Source organism: Syngnathus scovelli, chromosome 14 (assembly GCF_024217435.2).
Source record: "Syngnathus scovelli strain Florida chromosome 14, RoL_Ssco_1.2, whole genome shotgun sequence".
Classification (NCBI taxonomy): Eukaryota; Metazoa; Chordata; class Actinopteri; order Syngnathiformes; family Syngnathidae; genus Syngnathus; species Syngnathus scovelli.
The window spans coordinates 15,180,001-15,196,995 of record NC_090860.1 but is presented as its reverse complement, the minus strand read 5'-3'; the positions used below and the strand labels follow the sequence as shown (position 1 = coordinate 15,196,995).

General features: G+C 47.5%; 3 protein-coding genes across 14 annotated transcripts in view; all 3 read left to right on the top strand.

Annotated features, from left to right (window-relative positions):
- Positions 1–38: 38 nt before the first annotated feature.
- sdsl (serine dehydratase-like) lies at positions 39–2,133 on the top strand. 4 transcript variants are annotated; one of them, XM_049740401.1, is made up of 8 exons: positions 39–180; positions 432–609; positions 674–710; positions 779–918; positions 1,016–1,107; positions 1,206–1,570; positions 1,649–1,735; positions 1,812–2,133. In XM_049740401.1, exons 2-8 carry the CDS (start codon positions 463–465, stop codon positions 1,907–1,909), a joined length of 966 nt encoding a protein of 321 aa, XP_049596358.1. In that variant the 5' UTR covers positions 39–180; positions 432–462; the 3' UTR covers positions 1,910–2,133. The 4 variants fall into 4 exon arrangements, with proteins under 4 accessions (XP_049596358.1, XP_049596362.1, XP_049596359.1 ...); XM_049740405.1 differs by having other exon boundaries at positions 45–180; positions 442–609; XM_049740402.1 differs by having other exon boundaries at positions 45–180; positions 437–609.
- Positions 2,134–3,008: 875 nt separating this feature from the next.
- syt14a (synaptotagmin XIVa) lies at positions 3,009–13,372 on the top strand. 7 transcript variants are annotated; one of them, XM_049740388.2, is made up of 9 exons: positions 3,009–3,098; positions 4,234–4,281; positions 5,171–5,323; positions 5,721–5,960; positions 8,526–8,797; positions 8,899–9,348; positions 9,458–9,647; positions 9,822–9,878; positions 11,311–13,372. In XM_049740388.2, the coding sequence occupies exons 1-9, from the start codon at positions 3,086–3,088 to the stop codon at positions 11,490–11,492; spliced, it is 1,605 nt and encodes a 534-aa protein (XP_049596345.1). In that variant the 5' UTR covers positions 3,009–3,085; the 3' UTR covers positions 11,493–13,372. The 7 variants fall into 7 exon arrangements, with proteins under 7 accessions (XP_049596345.1, XP_049596346.1, XP_049596339.1 ...); XM_049740382.2 differs by having other exon boundaries at positions 3,010–3,098; positions 11,195–13,372; XM_049740384.2 differs by having other exon boundaries at positions 3,017–3,098; positions 4,234–4,339; positions 11,195–13,372.
- A 376-nt stretch (positions 13,373–13,748) lies between these two features.
- sertad4 (SERTA domain containing 4) overlaps positions 13,749–16,995 on the top strand; it is a 17,606-nt gene continuing 14,359 nt past the window's right edge. For 2 of the 3 annotated variants that reach the window (XM_049740400.2, XM_049740399.2), the window contains exon 1: positions 13,749–14,570. The gene's annotated coding sequence lies outside the window, so the exon portion shown is untranslated. The remainder of the gene's footprint in view (positions 14,571–16,995) is intronic. The other variant, XM_049740398.2, reaches the window with a different exon arrangement.

Here is a 16,995-nt window from a genome sequence, read left to right as displayed (position 1 = left end):
GCGGAGCCGCCGAGTACTTTCATACACTCCTGTCCTCTAGGTGTCGGTATGCACCAAAGAGAATAAAGTAATCGGTCGCTAAAGTAAAAGAAGAAGAACGCCAAAGAAAGCTGCAGTTCTCTTGCAGCGAGCGGCAGATCCAAAGGTCTTTGCAGATTTGCTCCAAAACGCAATATTGTGGTAAGTCGCCAGGTTTCCGACCTGGCTTCTGCAATCACCTCCAATGACGTTTACCTTTTCAATTGCTCCACTCGTCTCAAGTTGTCAACTGTCAAGTGTCGGTCTGCAAAGCCATCAAAGCACCATAACGGATGTGATAAAAAAAAAAAAATAAAGAAGAAGAGGGCGGGTCAGATGCAGTTTGGACTCCCCCTACACTAGACCAAACGTTCGAATGAATTGGAAAACAATGGTATCACTTTTGAGTGCAGTGCAGTGCAGTGCAGTGCAAGCTGTGGCACCATGGCTGAACATTTCCACATCAACACGCCCTTGCTTGAGAGTGCTGCAATGTCCAAACATGTGGGAACCACGGTGTATCTGAAAATGGAGAATTGCCAGCCCTCTGGGTCTTTCAAGATTCGTGGCATTGGCTACTTGTGCCAACAGGTATACCACACACCTTGCATCTATTTGGGAATTTCCCTCTCATCTTGCTTCCCCCCCTCTGCAGCTCAAGTCACAGTCCAAAGGATTTGTCTGCTCCTCAGGTTTCCGAGAGCCTCCGCATATTTTCAATAGCGGTACCGTAGTTGTGTCCCACGATTTCTTCTTTCAGGTGGAAATGCCGGGATGGCGGCTGCCTACGCCACCCGAAAAATGGGTGTGCCGGCCACCATCATAATTCCCTCGTCAACGCCTCATTTTGTTGTCCAGAGACTGGAGGATCAAGGCGCTCTTGTCAAGATTGTGGGCAAGGTCAAACTCTTTACTATTTGGACCTCAACAGGCTCTTTGGGTTGCATTATTGAATCTAGTCAATGGTACGATGAAAAGGAAAAGCCACTGTACGCAGGTTTGGGATGATGCAAACGCCGAGGCGCTCCGACTAGTGGAAACGGAGGAGGGCTTCTCCTACGTGCCTCCCTTTGATCATCCCTTGATATGGTAGGTAGGTAGGTAGGTAGGTAGGTCGTCGTCGCTTATTCAGCACTCGAGACGCTGCTCTAAATCTTTCCAATCGTCTTCCCCCTGCCTGCCTAAAGGAAGGGCCATTCTAGTCTGATGGCAGAGGCCGCAGCCACGTTGGGTCCAGACGTCAAGCCTGGAGCGGTGCTGCTATCAGTGGGCGGAGGGGGGCTCCTCTGTGGTGTGGTCCAGGGCCTGAAGGATGTCGGCTGGATGGACGTGCCCATCATCGCCATGGAAACGCTCGGCGCAGATTGTTTCAACGCATCACTTAAGGCCGGAAGGATGGTTACCTTGGATGACATCACCAGTGAAGCCAAAAGTCTCGGTGCAAAGCGAGTTTGCGCGAAAGCCTTCGAATACGGTCAGAGCCAAGAGGTCACTATCATTTCTCAAGTGGTGACTGACCAGCAGGCTCTTCATGCCATAGAAACATTCCTGGGTGAGTTGATCTTTTCAAGGGCTGTCTGTCATTTTGTTCAAGTACACCACAAAGAAGGTGAAGAAACTTTTTTGTTAGATGACGAGCGTGTCCTGGTGGAAATGGCATGTGGCGCCACACTGGCAGCAGTCTACAGCCGAGTTGTGCACCGATTACAGGCTGAAGGTGAGTTGTTCACTCTTGACTTTCCCAAGAGCTGAAGCACACATGTACTTGCTTGTGTCCCCCCCTCACGTTTTAGGTCGTCTACCGGCTCTCTTGCGCCCCCTGCTGGTGATAGTGTGTGGCGGCTGCAACGTCAATGCGGAGCAACTATCTCAACTGAAACAAAAGTTGTAGAAAAAGTCAATATTTTGTGTGCATCAGAAAAATGCAGAACAGTGATTGTTTTCCCCTAAAAATGTACCTTTTAAAATGCTTTGATTACATTTTGTCTCAAAGGCAATTTAATGAGAGCCGTATGAAAGGTGATACAATATTTTACGATATCACTGAACCAAACGTCGATTTGGGGACAATGGAATGGGGTCCAATAAAAGTTCAATTATCATGGTTACCCGCTAGGTGGCGTCGCTGTCCATTATTCTGCCCCATGAAATCCTTTTGCAGTTGATCAGAGAAATACATGCGTTTGACTTTCCTGCTTTGTTGTTCTTTTTAACGGCACTAGAATATGAATAGCCCTGCCTGAGCGAAAATAACAACCCTTGACATGATTGATCATTTTCTGGAATGCTTGTCGCTAAGCATTGTGTTCCGAATGTAATCAAGATGGCTTGAGCGTCTGTCTTATTGTTATGTAATGATTGAGTCACCGTGCCTCCATGTGTGCGCTTCCATCACCGTTTTCAGAATCATTTTCAGATGGGAAGAAGACAAGGAATTTGGTTATTTACTGTATTGTATACAAGGATTCACCTTGTATGTTCATTTTCTGCCTGTAACAGTGATGAATGTGATTTCACATGAGAAGAGTGGAGGGAGGGAGCGTCCTGCTCATTTAAGGGCGGGGCGGGGCGGGGCGGGGGCTCAGTGACTCATGGTTAGGGCTCGTTTCCGACTAGTTTGTTCTCAAGCGGGGGCTCAGTGACTCATGGTTAGGGTTCGTTTCCGACTAGTTTGTTCTCAAGAATGACAAAGCTGTTGGCTTCCTTTGCAACCATTTGTAATCCCGTGTGTGATCAATTGCCATTTGAATTCATAGGAGTCATTTGATGTATGATGAGTTGTCTCGCATGAGGTCATGTAAATTGTGGACGGTCCCTAACACAGACGGTAAGAACGAATATCAACATTCAAGAATTTCTTTTTCAAGAATCGAACGTCCAGCCAACTTGTGCTCGCTGCCATTAAGTGTGTTCAAATCAGGTTGGCACGTTATGTTATGTTTCGTTCCCTCCTCCGGGATTTTCTCAAGTGACTAAACCAACACGCCGATTCTCTCTCTTGCAGTGATCCCCCCCCCCCCCCCCCCGTCTTCGCCGCCTGATTTGGTTGAATCCAAAACACAACATCATGGCGATTGACGGTAAGTCGGCGTAAAGCGTCTCTCTTCTTTCTCGATTCCCTTCCGCTGCCATCAATAGGTGCCATGTGGAACTTGCTATGGTTAAGAGCTAGCTTCAACAAAATAATAACCGCTTGGTTGAATGAAGTTTCATTGCTAAGCAGTGTTTTGCGCCGAGTCCAGGCTCATGATGTGGGTGCTGAAAGGACAGCTCCGCTGTGATTTCTTGCCATGCATTGCAAATCTCAATATTGGACATCCCTTCGTTTCTATGGAATGTGGGCGCACGTAACTTTGTGGCTTGAACGCAGCAGCTATGGTGTTTATTTGAGCAGCTGGCGAAACGGCACTAAAATGAGGCCACGGAAGCCCATTGAAAAGGAACGATCCGCTTTGTAATCATAGAATGGTCGTAGGGTTTTTGCTCGACGAGATAGTTCTGCTGTTCGATTTCATATTCAAATACACACTATTGGTTGGAATTATGCGTGTCATCTTCCCACGCTCATCCCACATATTCTAGGGTCTTGGAATTGAGACAATGGAATTGTGCCCCTTTGAAAAAAAATAGTGGCTCTAATTTTGTTACACTGACAAAACAAATACAGTATTAGATGACACTGAAGCAGTACAGTTACAGTTGCCTTGCCTTGTGTCGCTGTGACACGCAAGAGTGGAAGACATGAAGGCTATTTGAAAGTTCAACCTGTAGGCTGATCCCCTGCCGCACAGCTCTGAGACTCACAAGTGTGACTAACTGAAAGAATTACAGACACTGCTCGGGAGGATGGAACTGAGGTCTACGACGGCTTGTGCAATGTCCTGTCCGTCCAATTTGGTGTCGTGCACCAGTACTGCTCATTTCTAGCTTCGTGCCAAAAAGCATTCCAGCTTCACGTGAGGTGGAAATGACCTCGTTAGCTCAAACTTCACCAATGCGTGGATGAGAAATACACTAAATGCAACACCTTGGCCACTTAGGGCTCACGTCTTTGGTCATGTGACATTGGCAAGCTGGGGCAGTTTTTCCGTCGTTGTGTTGGAGGTCATAAGCACTCTTACTGTCCTCTCTCCTTCACTGTCACATTTGTTCTGTTTTCATCATCGTCATCATCCTCATGTCTTGGGGGCTCATTGAAATGCGTTGTCTTTCCAGGGGGCGAGCGGAGCTGTGGAGTACATGAGTTGATCTGCGTCCGAAAAGGTAGGGCGGTGGAGTCCATCTTTGAGCCCAAACTTCAGCTCAGCCATGATGTATTCTTGTACGTACAATGACTAAGCGTTCCGTTTGATCATATTCATCTTGATTGTCCTTGTCATTGTCCTTGTCATTGTGGTGGCCTCTGATTGTGCTCTTTTGTCATGCCATGTACCAAACGTGAGTCATTATTCGCCGGTTCATGGACTCTACCTTTTCCACTCAAGTCAAGAAAAATGAGCGACAGCGTCCAAAACGTTGCATTAGCTTCGTTGCTAACTGCTTTCATTGATTTTGGAAAAACTCTGGAACCGAAATTTCCCTGCGATGGCCACATTATATGGAGCAAATGCATTTCTGGGTTTTACATAGCCCCGCATGTTTGAACCGTTTGTCAAAGTTGTATTCGTGCCAGGATGTCCTTTTTTTTTTTTTTTTCTTGGTGACTTTGTTGTGTTGTAGTTTGGGTGCTTTTCAGTCTGTTGCGTGCTTGTTTAATCAGTGCAGTAGCAGGGTGCGCAATTGTTCTCTGAACACGCGTGGGAGTGTGTGCTGGTGAGAGTGTTCAGGCCTGCCTGCCTGCCTGCCTGCCTGCCTGCCTGGCTGCCTGCCTGCCTGCCTGCCTGCCTGCCTGCCTGCCTTGCCTGCCTGCCTGCCTGTGGAGAATGTGGGCGTCTGTGAGTGCCACGTTTCCCCGTTTTGATATTCATCATGGCATGGCAACAGTCTCCATGCAGATAAGACATCATGGACAATGGAGCCCAAAGGCTGACAGCCGTCTCTTAACTTGAGCGCAACTCCGTTTGCCGTGAATTTCCCATTTTTATCCACCATCCAGCTATGGAATGTTCATTGTGGTTGCACCCTTGAAATGGACGTTTGCTGTGTTTCATAGTCTCACCGGAGGTGCTTGGATTTCTGACAGCCATCGGGCTCTTTATTATCCTCATGACGCTTCTCTTCTGGTACCTCAACAACAAGTTGACGCTGGAGAACGCAAGGAGCCTTCAGTGCCTTGATGACTTGAGGAAAAGCCCACAATTGCAAGGTGAACCTCCATTGCCAGGTGGATTGCTTTTCTGTCATGACTTTAAAATCTCAGCTAGGACAGCATGTCACTAAATTCGTGTACTTGGGGAGTAGAACTAGCGGCCTTGTTCCAAGGTATTGATGCCCTCCCTCTTGTGGCCGTTCTACCATCAGGAAGTAAATGGCACAATCCTCTCAAGTGCCCGCCCACTAAAGATAAAGTCCAAAAAATGCAGCCCCACACAGACTTTGGATTCATATTGGATTTGTGCAATATGAATTGAGAGGCAAAATGTAAAACAAGGAACAAGGGAGGGAGAACAAAACCAGATGAAGCTTCCATGTCATCAGACAACATGGAAACTCACCAGCTGCATTTGATTGGATAACAATTTGCATTGTATTTCTGCCAACAGAAAAGGTTTACACCGACGCCGACCAGCACGCCTCATCATCATCATCATCATCATCAGACAGCGAGGACGAAGTGATGGGTCAGTATCAAGAAGCAGTGAGCCGGGCCCAAGGTCTCAGAGGTGGAGGAGCCAAGGTGTGCGGCAAACACGCGGGACGCTTCAGGTGGGAGAAGCGCCACAAGTACAGTCCCCTGATGGCCCATTATGACGGCTACAGCAGTGACGCCTCAGCTGATGTAGGTAAGCACACTTCTATGGGCCGAATCCATCTACAGCATTCGCTTTCATCATTCATCCAGATGTTTTTCAGTCCAGTTCACAACTTGCAAAGAAGGTTTAGACACAGTGGACTTGGAGAGCGCATCAAAGTGGAGCTCTCGTTCAGCACACTCTCCACGGGAGGCTTATGAAACAGTCAACTGTCTGCATAGTGCATCGTGTTTTTTTCTTCTTCTTTCAAAAACGCAAAAAAAAAAAAATGCAAAAACGGGCCTTATTGGGACTTGTGCACATGTGAAGCGCTTCTAGCCTATTTGCACTAGTCTGTTTGTTCCCTGCATTTATTTACTTACTTACTTACTTATGAGCTAACAACCCCAACCCAGATGACTGACTATAAGCAACAGCATGCTTGAGCTTTTTGACAGGAATATGAAGCTTCAATTTTGCTTGATGTTGTATTATTTGAGAGATGGCCCTGTTGATGGCAATAAGAAATGGTGCATTTTTCAGCCCAATGTTGAACAGAGAGCGGCATCTAGAGAAGGCAAAATAGGCAACATCAAGCCAGTCTTTCTTTCGACTTCATTTTTACATGTGTGAACACAGAGCGAAGGACATTCTCCCACAAGCTTTGTGGCGCTTTACAGTCTTAACTTGCTTATTTCATTGTTCAACAACTATGGTCCAATTCTTCAAATGTTTCATCATCAAGCCTGTTTCATGATTTTGTGTCTGTCGAAAAAATATTCTGTCCAGCTCCGGATTATGGAATCGTATTTAAGTTTGACGTATACGGCTGTACAAATGTCAGATGCTTTCGATGACACTGTTGTGCCGCAACCCCAAAAAGGAAGCTGTTTCTACATTTGAAACGACTGCACGGGCTCCCAACTACCTTCCCGTTATATAAGAAAGACTGAACCGACGACGTCTAGGGCAATCTATTTAAAGCCTTGTTAGAATATGCTGCTGAATTATGAATAGTACTTTGTGTCATGCCTTCCTTCCTTCCTGCCTTCCTGCCTCCCTGCCTTCCTGCCTCCCTGCCTTCCTTCCTTCCTTCCTTCCTTCCTTCCTTCCTTCCTTCCTTCCTTCCTTCCTTCCTTCCTGCCTTCCTTCCTTCCTTCCTTCCTTCCTTCCTTCCTTCCTTCCTTCCTTCCTTCCTTCCTTCCTTCCTTCCTTCCTTCCTTCCTTCCTTCCCTGACAAAGGATGACAAATCGTCATTCCTACTGCAAAATGTATTTTTGATGGTGGAATAAGCACGGCGAATGACTATTTGCTTGTAATAGCTTCGGTAGCATCTGAATGAGATGAAACGATTGGCGTTGATTTTTAGTGATTTCACAGCTCCCTAAAATGTGACGACAATACAAACACACTTTCCCATTTGACTTTGTTGGAGGAGATGTGCATGGTGTCATTTCCGTCTCTAATTTCCTGTGTAGTGATTCCTTGTATTGTCACCAGAGGAGCTAATCAGTGAGTCTTTGCTAAAGGACAAGTAATTACTGATTAATGGTCCATTAACAGGAACGCCACGTGACGCCTCCTCCAAAAATCAGCTGGTTACTCATAATGTGCGCACTGAGCCAGCCCTTAAGCGTCTGCTGATGGAAAAACGACGTACCGATATAGATGATGGCCACAAAATGAACTTGTCAAATGATGACAATGCGTCATCAAACTTCAACAACCACTTTTCTTTTTCTTTGCAACAACTCCAGCATTTTGTGGTGTTTCCATTGAAAGATGTGACGCTTTCCAAGTGGCCTGGCCTGGCCTGGCCTGGCCTGGCCTGGCCTGCCCTGCCCTGCCCTGCCCTGCCCTGCCCTGCCCTGCCCTGCCCTGCTGTGGACGCTTTTTTCCATCTGGGCGCTGATTAGCTTTCGCTCCCAAGTGCGCCTAATTGCTCGCCATTCTCCGAGGGGGAAAGCGAGAAAAACAACCAAAGAAAAGAGGGGCTCATGCTTGATACACTACATGTCACAGAGCTGGCAAGAGACAAATCATTTGGAGCTGAGTGTGGAAATCACCACCATAGATAAGAGTATTGTTCAATTGGAATAAAAACCAAATATATTGAATAAGGCTTGAAAACTGTGAAAAATACAACACATTTGATCGTGTGCTGCTTCTGACAAACGCAATCATACACTATTCATTTTTGTAGTGTTCTGCTGCTTCCTCAATTTGTGAGAAGGAATGTGGAATTGTAAGCATTCCAATTAGCAGGGTGCAGGAAAAAGTGAGTGAGGCCTTTACGCGGCAGCTTCCATCAAATCCAGCTTCCGCCCCTCTCAGCAGGAGGAAGAAAATGTTCCAAATTGTTTTGCTTCTTTTATCAAGCCCTCAAAGACACTTAGTCAAGACTCCTTTGCCTCGGCACGGTGCAGCATATCTGCTGCTGAGACGCATGTGCCACTTTGAGCTGACGTCTCACTGTCTGACACGAGACTGAGAGTTCCAAGAATTTCAGTGAGAGCTAGAAACAATAAGTCGGCAAGCTTTTTCTAAAAGTTTGGAAACAGAGGCTGCTGAGTCAATTGTCCACTGACTCAAAGTAATGTTTGTGACTCCACCAGCAAACTGCATCCAGAGGATGAGGCGGACACCCCCCCTGGACGAACTCCAACCGCCGCCATATCAGGATGAAAACGGCTCTCCCAGGATGTCTTACACGCTGTCGGAGCTGGGCGACGCCAAGTGCGATCTGTCGCTGACCAGCGGGAGCCCCCGCCTTTCCTTTCGCAAATGTCCCAGTGAGGGAAGCGACGGACACGAGACGGAAAGTCATCTCAACAAGGGCTACGAGGAGGACGTACCGAGTGACAGTACGGCTGTCCTCAGTCCGGAGGTAAATGCTGACGTACATCTGCGAGTAAACGCAATGAGGCCAGGCCAGGCCAGGCCAGGCCAGGCCAGGCCACACGTGATGTCATCTCCGTGTCCCTTCAGGAGACGTCAGGCCGCGGTTCAGCAGCACGGCTCCCCAAAGCCTACCGAGCGGATCAGGCTGCAAAGTACGGGACTCTGGACGTGGTGTTTGACTACGATCCGGAGGAGCAGCAGCTGGCGGTGACCATCGTGGCCATTACGGACCTGCCCACTCTAAAACACACGGGCAACATCTCCTGGCAGGTCCACCTGGTGCTGCTGCCCACAAAGAAACAGCGGGCAAAAAGCGCTATCCAAAGAGGCCCGTGCCCTCTCTTCACAGAGACCTTCCACTTTTGCCACATGGAGTCCGAGATGATCGGCAACTACGCCATCAGATTTCGCCTTTACAGTATGCGCAGGATGAAGAAAGAGAAGGTGCTGGGCCAAAATGTCTTTTATCTCACCCAGCTCAACCTCCAGGGGAAAATGGCCGTGCCGGTCAGTCTGGATCCGTGCCGCACCTACCGAGTAAGTAGAAAAGCCGACTTGCTTCAGGGCTCATCTGGAATTGTTTTGGAAAGCATCGTCCAGTTGGGACAACGAGCCCCCGAGACTTAACAAGGTGTAAAACCCGCAGGGCGCCGACTCCCAAACGAGTCTCTCGGATACGACGTGCGGCGAAAGCGCCTCGTCCTTCCCGTCGCTCAGTCCAAGTTCCACCCCGGAAATCCTGCTGGGCCTGGTGTACAACGCCACCACCGGACATCTCTCTGTGGAAGTCATCAAGGGCATTCATTTCAAGAACCTGGCCAGCAATAAGCCACCCAGTAAGTATTGACATTTTTCATCGGGCCAGCATGTCGAAAGATCCTCTGCTCCCGTCTTTTTCTTCCCTTGCATCGGGCATCTTGTGTCTTTGCTCCCGACGTCGTCGTCGTCGTCGTCCTATTTGATGCTTTGGTTTGCTGTTTTTCTTACTGCTGCCCAACCCTTGTTGTCAGACGGACTGTTCTGCTGTCTCAAGCACTTGATAGGTGGACAGGTTTATATTATCAGAGGTGAGTGGCGACCTAGCTAGCCCTGCTTCAGATGACACGCCATGTGTGTCCACACGTTTGAAGGATTGAACTCCATTTTGACCGGCTCGCTCGTCGTCCATGATCTCTTTTGAAAGCGGAATGCTTCCTGCATGTGTCCTCCCTCCCTCACCTGTGCCTGAAATCCTCGCATGTTTCCCCTCTTGCAAAACATTAGCAGGATCAGCAGCCCCTCCCTCCCTCCCTCCCTCCCTCCCTCCCTCCCTCCCTCCCTCCCTCCCTCCCTCCCTCCCTCTCCTCTCCTCTCCTCTCCTCTCCTCTCCTCTCCTCTCCTCTCCTCTCCTCTCCTCTCCTCTCCTCTCCTCTCCTCTCCTCTCCTCTCCTCTCCTCTCCTCTCATTCCCAACAATAGCAAAGTGCCGTCAGTCCGTGGCTGACCGCTTGCGCCATTCAGCAGCTGTCAAAAAAGAAATCGAGGCTATTTTCAGTGCTTTTCTGTCAAAGAGAGCCACTGAAAGTATCTTTGAAGGCTGCGAGGGAGGGATTGAAAGGCAGCTGCCATGCCACTCAACAGTACGAAAGCCCGAGCGAGCGAGTCATTCTCTTGATTCCATCCTCGACGGATGATTATTGTTAACTTGTCGGCGAGAGGCCAAAGTCTCTCCGAGCCATTGCCATTACCTCCTTTACCTTCATTCCTGCCTCATTTGCTTTCATTCCAATGCGCGGCCTATTTTTCACCTGGCAAGCCACACAAAATATCTTTATTTGCTTGTTGACCTGAATTTAAAAAACGCGACAGACCTGTCACCACTATTGCCATCGTTTTCGGAATCATTTCTTTTCCATGTCGGTGGCTTTTTCTGGCCCCTTTTAGTATGAAAAGTATGTTGAGCTTCGACAGTTGCATAGCAACAAGACCGAAGAAAGGCTTCTTGTGCCCTTTGAGCTCCTTGTCTTTGCTATGAGGAACACTTTGCGTTAGAGCAGGAGAAAAAGATCCTATACGCAAATGACCGGGAGCAAGTATTTGTCATTTGATTCAGGCAATTGAGAGACATCATGACATCGTTTTGCATGAAATGTTTGCTTGTAGACAAATGACGTCTGCGTGGCTGCCTGCATGGCTGCCTGCATGGCTGCCTGCATGGCTGCCTGCATGGCTGCCTGGCTGCCTGCGTGGCTGGCTGCCTGCCTGCCTGCCTGCCTGCGTGGCTGCCTGCCTGCCTGCCTGCCTGCCTGCCTGCCTGCCTGCCTGCCTGCCTTGCCTGCCTTGCCTGCCTTGCCTGCCTGCCTGCCTGCCTGCTCTAATTGGAGCTCTTCTGCTTTCTCGTTCAGACACGTACGTTAAGCTGACCCTACTGAACTCCATGGGCCACGAGATGTCCAAGTGCAAAACATCCATCTGTCGAGGCCAACCCAACCCAACCTACAAAGAGACCTTTGTCTTCCAGGTTGCCCTTTTCCAGCTATCGGACGTAACGCTCATCCTCTCCGTCTACAACAAACGCAGCATGAAACGGAAGGAGATGATCGGCTGGATCTCTCTTGGGCTCAACAGCTCCGGAGAGGAAGAGCTCACCCACTGGACTTTGATGAAAGAGTCCAAAGGACAGCAGATTTGCCGCTGGCATAGTCTGTTAGAGTCCTAACGGCCCACCGCCGCGCGCTGCAACAACGTACGCAAGAATAAGAGCACGAGGGTTACACGTTCTTGTCACCTGCCCTGGGTAGCAAATACGCAAACAAATGGAACCGCCGCACGCGTTTCAATTTCAATTTCAATTCAATGCAAGCTGGAAACACAGAAAGAATCTACTGTGCTCAGAGAACACAAAAGCTACAACGTTAAGCACCGAGTCTGAGCTCTTAGTTCAATCTTTCATCGTCAAAGATTTTTGTCAATTTTGATTGGCAATTTATTGAAAAACGAAGAAATCATATGTGGATAACAATTTCCAAATTGTTTCCATTGCTTTATGGAAGTGCACCTGTTGGAAGGAAGGCGACAGCTTCCATCCTTAGTGATGCCAAGTGTGGTGCTATGCGTTGCTGCTTTGCTGCTTTGCTGCTTTGCTGCTCTGCTGCTTTGCTGCTCTGCTGCTCTGCTGCTTTGCTGCTCTGCTGCTTTGCTGCTTTGCTGCTTGCCCTCTGGGTGCGGAAGCCAAATCAGAAACAAACAAGTGCGCTGCATCGAAAATTCAAAGCGGGCCACTTTCTCCCCTCATGTATTGTGCACAATCATCTTTGGAGTTCCGTGCTTGTGCTCTGTGCAGTTTCGTGTGTGTTGGGAAATGTGTTGAAAGGTAGACTACAGAGCAGTGGTTCTTAACCTCGTTGGAGGTACCGGACCGCACGAGTTTCATCCGCGCATTCACCGAACCCCTCGTTCGTGAAAAAATATTTTGTTTAAATTCAAGACATAGATGTTCTTTACTAATGCACAAAATGAGCTGTGCGTGAACATCACCTTGTTCAAAGAACAAAACCAACACAATGCATGAACTCGCAACAAATGACAGACTGGCAAATCAGAAGCTACACGATGAAACAGGTTTGTTCGGACCTCCTCAGCGCGGGCTCTGTCGAACCCCTGAGACCGACTCACCGAACCCCTAGGGTTTAGGGTTCGATCGAACCCAGGTTAGGTTAAGAACCACTGCTACAGAGCCAGATCAAATTTGACTTTTGGGTCTTCACAAAACAATAAGCCACTTCTTGATTGTTTGTTTACTGTGTCCTTTCTGTGGACTAAATGTTTTCTATCTATTTTTGTATCAATTATAACGGGGAGGAAAATGTACAAAGACATTTATTAATGACTCACTTATGCGGTGCTGCTGACATTTATTTGATAATATCGGTCATTTGTGATTTCATCGTTTTTGGACAGTCGTTCAAATTTTGTACACCTCTTCCAGAGTGAGGTGGAAGCCTGTCATGTTGATCCTCCCTACAAATTGAAGCACATCTAGCACAAACCATGACAACAGAAGCACCAATGGCGCAGAACATAAGCGCATTTTGACACCATAGCAGTCATTGACTGTTCTTTGTCACCTCATCAAACGCTGCAGAAGGGCATCGGTCGGTGCCTTTTTGTTTCTTAACCTGTGATGTGGATATACATGCGTATATATTGTCTTCATGTATTTGTACCTACAAATGTAATTCATTTCTTATTCTTGATGGATGTCATTTGTTTGCACACAAACAAACAAACAAACAAACAAACAAACAAACAAACAAACAAACAAACAAACAAACAAACAAACAAACAAACAAACAAACACTTTGAACCGTTTATGATAAAACTGAGGGGGGAAAGGTGAGAGAGAGGTTGCCATGTTTTTCTTCGCCATGCCGCTCTTACACTGCATCAGCAGCAAGCAACCAACAGGTGGAGCAGCCATTTCACTTGGCTCAATTCGTTTGACTCATTTCATTGCAATTTATATTATTTGACAACTTTTGCTATTAAAATCAACCAAATGACACAAGATTAATTACTGCAAATTTGGTCACGCTTTGGGCTCAGAGACACATTCTTTATCATTGTCTCTTCTGTTATCATAAATCTCTGCAAATGATAAGCACGTGACGTGTGTGTCTATGGATGGATCTCTTTGATTCTAGACAAATCTTGTAATTTTGGCAGACGTCAAAAAAAAAAAAACACCAAAAAAACATTCACCTTGATCAGAAAAAAAAAAAGAACCCAAGATCAGAAGTTCTTTGGGGGTTAGCGTCACATTCCACAGCTGAACACGGAACAAAACGCTTCGGGGAAGAAATGCTGGAAAATAACATTCAGTGGCTGCTTGCGGAATCAAAGGGGAAATGCACAACAGATGAGAGAGAGAGGGAGAGAGAGAGAGAGGGGGGGGGGGGGGGGGGGGGCTTGCTCCCGCCCCTCTTTTTTCGTCGATCGCATCCTTGCAACCGCACCCGTCAAAAAAGTGGTGCTACGATACCTCTACGTGGTGTTGGAAATAAAGAAAATACTACTTCTATAATAATAATAATAAAGATCCAGTGCCCGTTCCATGTAATCCCACCGAACCTGATGAGCATAAATTGTTTTCATCTATGGCTTTAAACTTTATAAACACAACAACAAGAACCAAGAGGACAACAAAAGACAAGTCAGCATCCTCTTAATTTCTTCGGGTCGCCCATCTGACCAGTGTGATAAATTACGAGGTGTCCTCGAACGCCTCACAGCAGCAGTTGACTTGAGGAGGTAGACGCGACTGCGACGCGGCTACGTGTTGTTTTTCCTTTCCTCTCTCTGTCTGCACAGCCACAAGAAGAGAGACAGCCAGCCAGCCAGCCAGCCAGCCAACTCGCCAGCCAACCAGCCAGCCAGCCAACCAGCCAGCCAGCCAGCCCAGACATCAGCAGCGCTGGCCCACGTCTTTGCATGTTCTCTATCGACGCAATGACTAATTAGTGGCCGCTTATTGAAGGAAACGGAAAACACCTTTTGGACGGACGGACGGACGGACGCACGGCGCGCGAGGATTCTCTTGGCGTGTGGAAACGCGCGTCTCGACATAATTCCTGTTTTCTGTCCAGTCTGGAAACAACGCATACACATTTTGTTTACTTTTGCGTTTTTTTCCTTTTTTAATTTTTTTAAATTGCTGCGCTGGGATTTCGTGTCCACCTGAAAAGCAATTGTGGAGGCAGATACCAAGGGAATTCAACTCAGGTAAACCAATGGAATTGAATGATTTGATGCCCTGCATATATATCGGTCAATCACGAAGCTGTCATTGCAGTACAATAGAGCTTGACATGTCAAGTTTTTTTTCTCTCTAGTGTTTACTATCGGAAGAATCCCAAAACCAATGCAATCTTTGTGCTTTGTTGTTGTTGTTGTTGTTGTTGTTGGTTTTAAATTGTGTTTCAGATACGGTCTTTGATATAGATTAGAGTAGAATGGCCCTCGTGTCGTTGTGCCAGTATACTACAAGGAAATGTAGTGCAACTATCTTGCCAGATTGGAGGATTTCTTTGAACCGCTGCGGACAGTCTCTGAGAAAAATGTGCAAATGGCTGACTGATGTTGATACTTTTAGTGCACTAGATTGTGTCCACTTGTGGATGAACCTGTCATAGCTTTCCTGATGAATGATCAGTTGTGTGAACCGGGTCAGTTAATGAGTGGCCTGACTGACTGACTGACTGACTGACTGACTGACTGACTGACTGACTGACTGACTGACTGACTGACTGACTGGTTGAGTGCACGTCTGCCTGCCCAGCGTCACTTGATTGTTTTGCTTGTTTTGAATCCTGCCTCTTGCAAAGCTGGCTGCAGTTGTTCTTTGAAAACATTTTCATTCCCTGAGCGCTGCTTGACATCTATCATTTTGCTCTTTGTGGTGGGCTGGCCAGCTCCATTTGCTCAATCATTTTGCTCTACAGCGCAAGAGACATATTCCTAAAGATAAGCTGTAGCGTCCCTCCTGCATGCACTCTGTTGGAGTGGATGGATGGATGGATGGATGGATGGATGGATGGATGGATGGATGGATGGATGGATGGATGGATGGATGGATGGATGGGAAAAGGAGGAAAAAAGTTCCAGAGAAGAGGGCGGGATATCCACTTTCAATTGACAAGTCAGAGAAGGTTCCAACAGGAGCAAGTGCCCTCCCTGTCCCTGCATGGTGGCTTTCTGGCAGTCATTTTCAAAAGCCAGTGGCACATTCCTTGTCTTGGCCCGTGCAGCCGCCCCTCCGTTTCTATCACAAGCACTTGCTGTGTTCCCCTCCTTCTTGTTCTCTTGTGAAGCCATCAATCATATCTTGCTCTCCGCAGATTCTTCTGCTCATTAAGGAAGTCAACCTGTAGGTAGCCAGCAGCAACCAAGCTATTCATCTCTCTCAGCAGGACACTGAGCCTCACATCTGGAGCAGCATTTCAAAACATGGCCCTGAGCAGACATGCAGCGCATGCCTATTTACAGGACGGCCTTTTGCCAGACGTAGCATAGCCAAGCGTAACATTTAACATGCCTGAAAGCTTTTTGCTAAAGAAGAAAAACGCACAGAGCAGCTGTGCATATTTGACAGTACAAATGATAAAATGATTTTGGTCCCTTTAACAAAGCTCACATTCCACGTGGTGGCCAATTTAGAATCGCAGTCAGTCGTTGCACTTTTTTTTGAAAAGAAAGCCTCCACTCCGGCATTTTAAAGCTAAATGAACTAGCTGAAGAGACCTTTTCTACCATCTATCGTGCTTTGTCATGCGTGAGAGGCTCAAGTTTCATAGCCTGCCGAGATTGGCCCTTTATTTACTTATTTATTTATTTTTTAAAGCTCATTAGCTGGCTAAGTGACTGTTCACATACACGAGCAGCCACTTTTGGGTGAAGAATTTCCAATTGCTCACTCGTATGGCTTTTGGAATGTTTATTCCCAAAACATACGTACGTACAGTTGTTGTCCGTAGGTGTGAAGGCTTATTTGGCTTTTGCTGTCTCGTGCAAATGAAGCACTGCTGTCGTCGCCCCCCCCTTGCATTTCTAGGCCAACATCGAATTGTCAAACATAGCTCGGAGCCCACGCCAAGGCTAGAGGTTATTATTAGCCCAGCGTCTGCTATCCAAAGCCAAAACTTCCTCTTGTCATTAGCTAGCTGCCAAATGACACTTGTCAATTGGTGTGATCGAGCTCCGCATAATGCACATACAGCAGGCGTATCGTTGCACGAATATTGGTGTAGGTGTCCACCTATCAGCCACTCTGATTATCGCAACAAGAGGCGTGTCAGAAAAGTTCCAGGACGGGAAACCGTCAAGACCCTCCTTCCGATCTGAGGTGAGCTGAGCTGAGCTGAGCTGAGCTGAGCTGATCTGATCTGGGGAATGCACCGTTAAACACCAGAGTCCCAACAGTCCCCTGAGCACATGTAAATCGGAACGTGCGTGCATGTGTGCTGGAGCAAATGGAAGTGACACATCTCTGCAGTGAGAAAAGAAGTGGGCGTAACCTGTAAGAGCTGCCTGCGGTTGCAGTGACAGGCGCCTGACAGCAAGCATCACAGCTCTGTGATCTCACGCCAGACACTCGCAAGGTTGATGGCATCTACCTCCGCTCCCACGTCCACAGATAAACACTCCATCC

Bases quoted from the DNA above. Each gene is read 5' to 3' on its own strand.
- sdsl (XM_049740401.1), top strand. From the start codon at position 463: ATGGCTGAACATTTCCACATCAACACGCCCTTGCTTGAGAGTGCTGCA. The intron at 919-1,015 runs GTCAAACTCTTT...CACTGTACGCAG, and splicing joins TTGTCAAGATTGTGGGCAAG to GTTTGGGATGATGCAAACGC. The intron at 1,108-1,205 runs GTAGGTAGGTAG...GCCTGCCTAAAG, and splicing joins TTTGATCATCCCTTGATATG to GAAGGGCCATTCTAGTCTGA.
- syt14a (XM_049740382.2), top strand. The intron at 5,961-8,525 runs GTAAGCACACTT...TGACTCCACCAG, and splicing joins TGACGCCTCAGCTGATGTAG to CAAACTGCATCCAGAGGATG. The intron at 9,349-9,457 runs GTAAGTAGAAAA...TAAAACCCGCAG, and splicing joins ATCCGTGCCGCACCTACCGA to GGCGCCGACTCCCAAACGAG.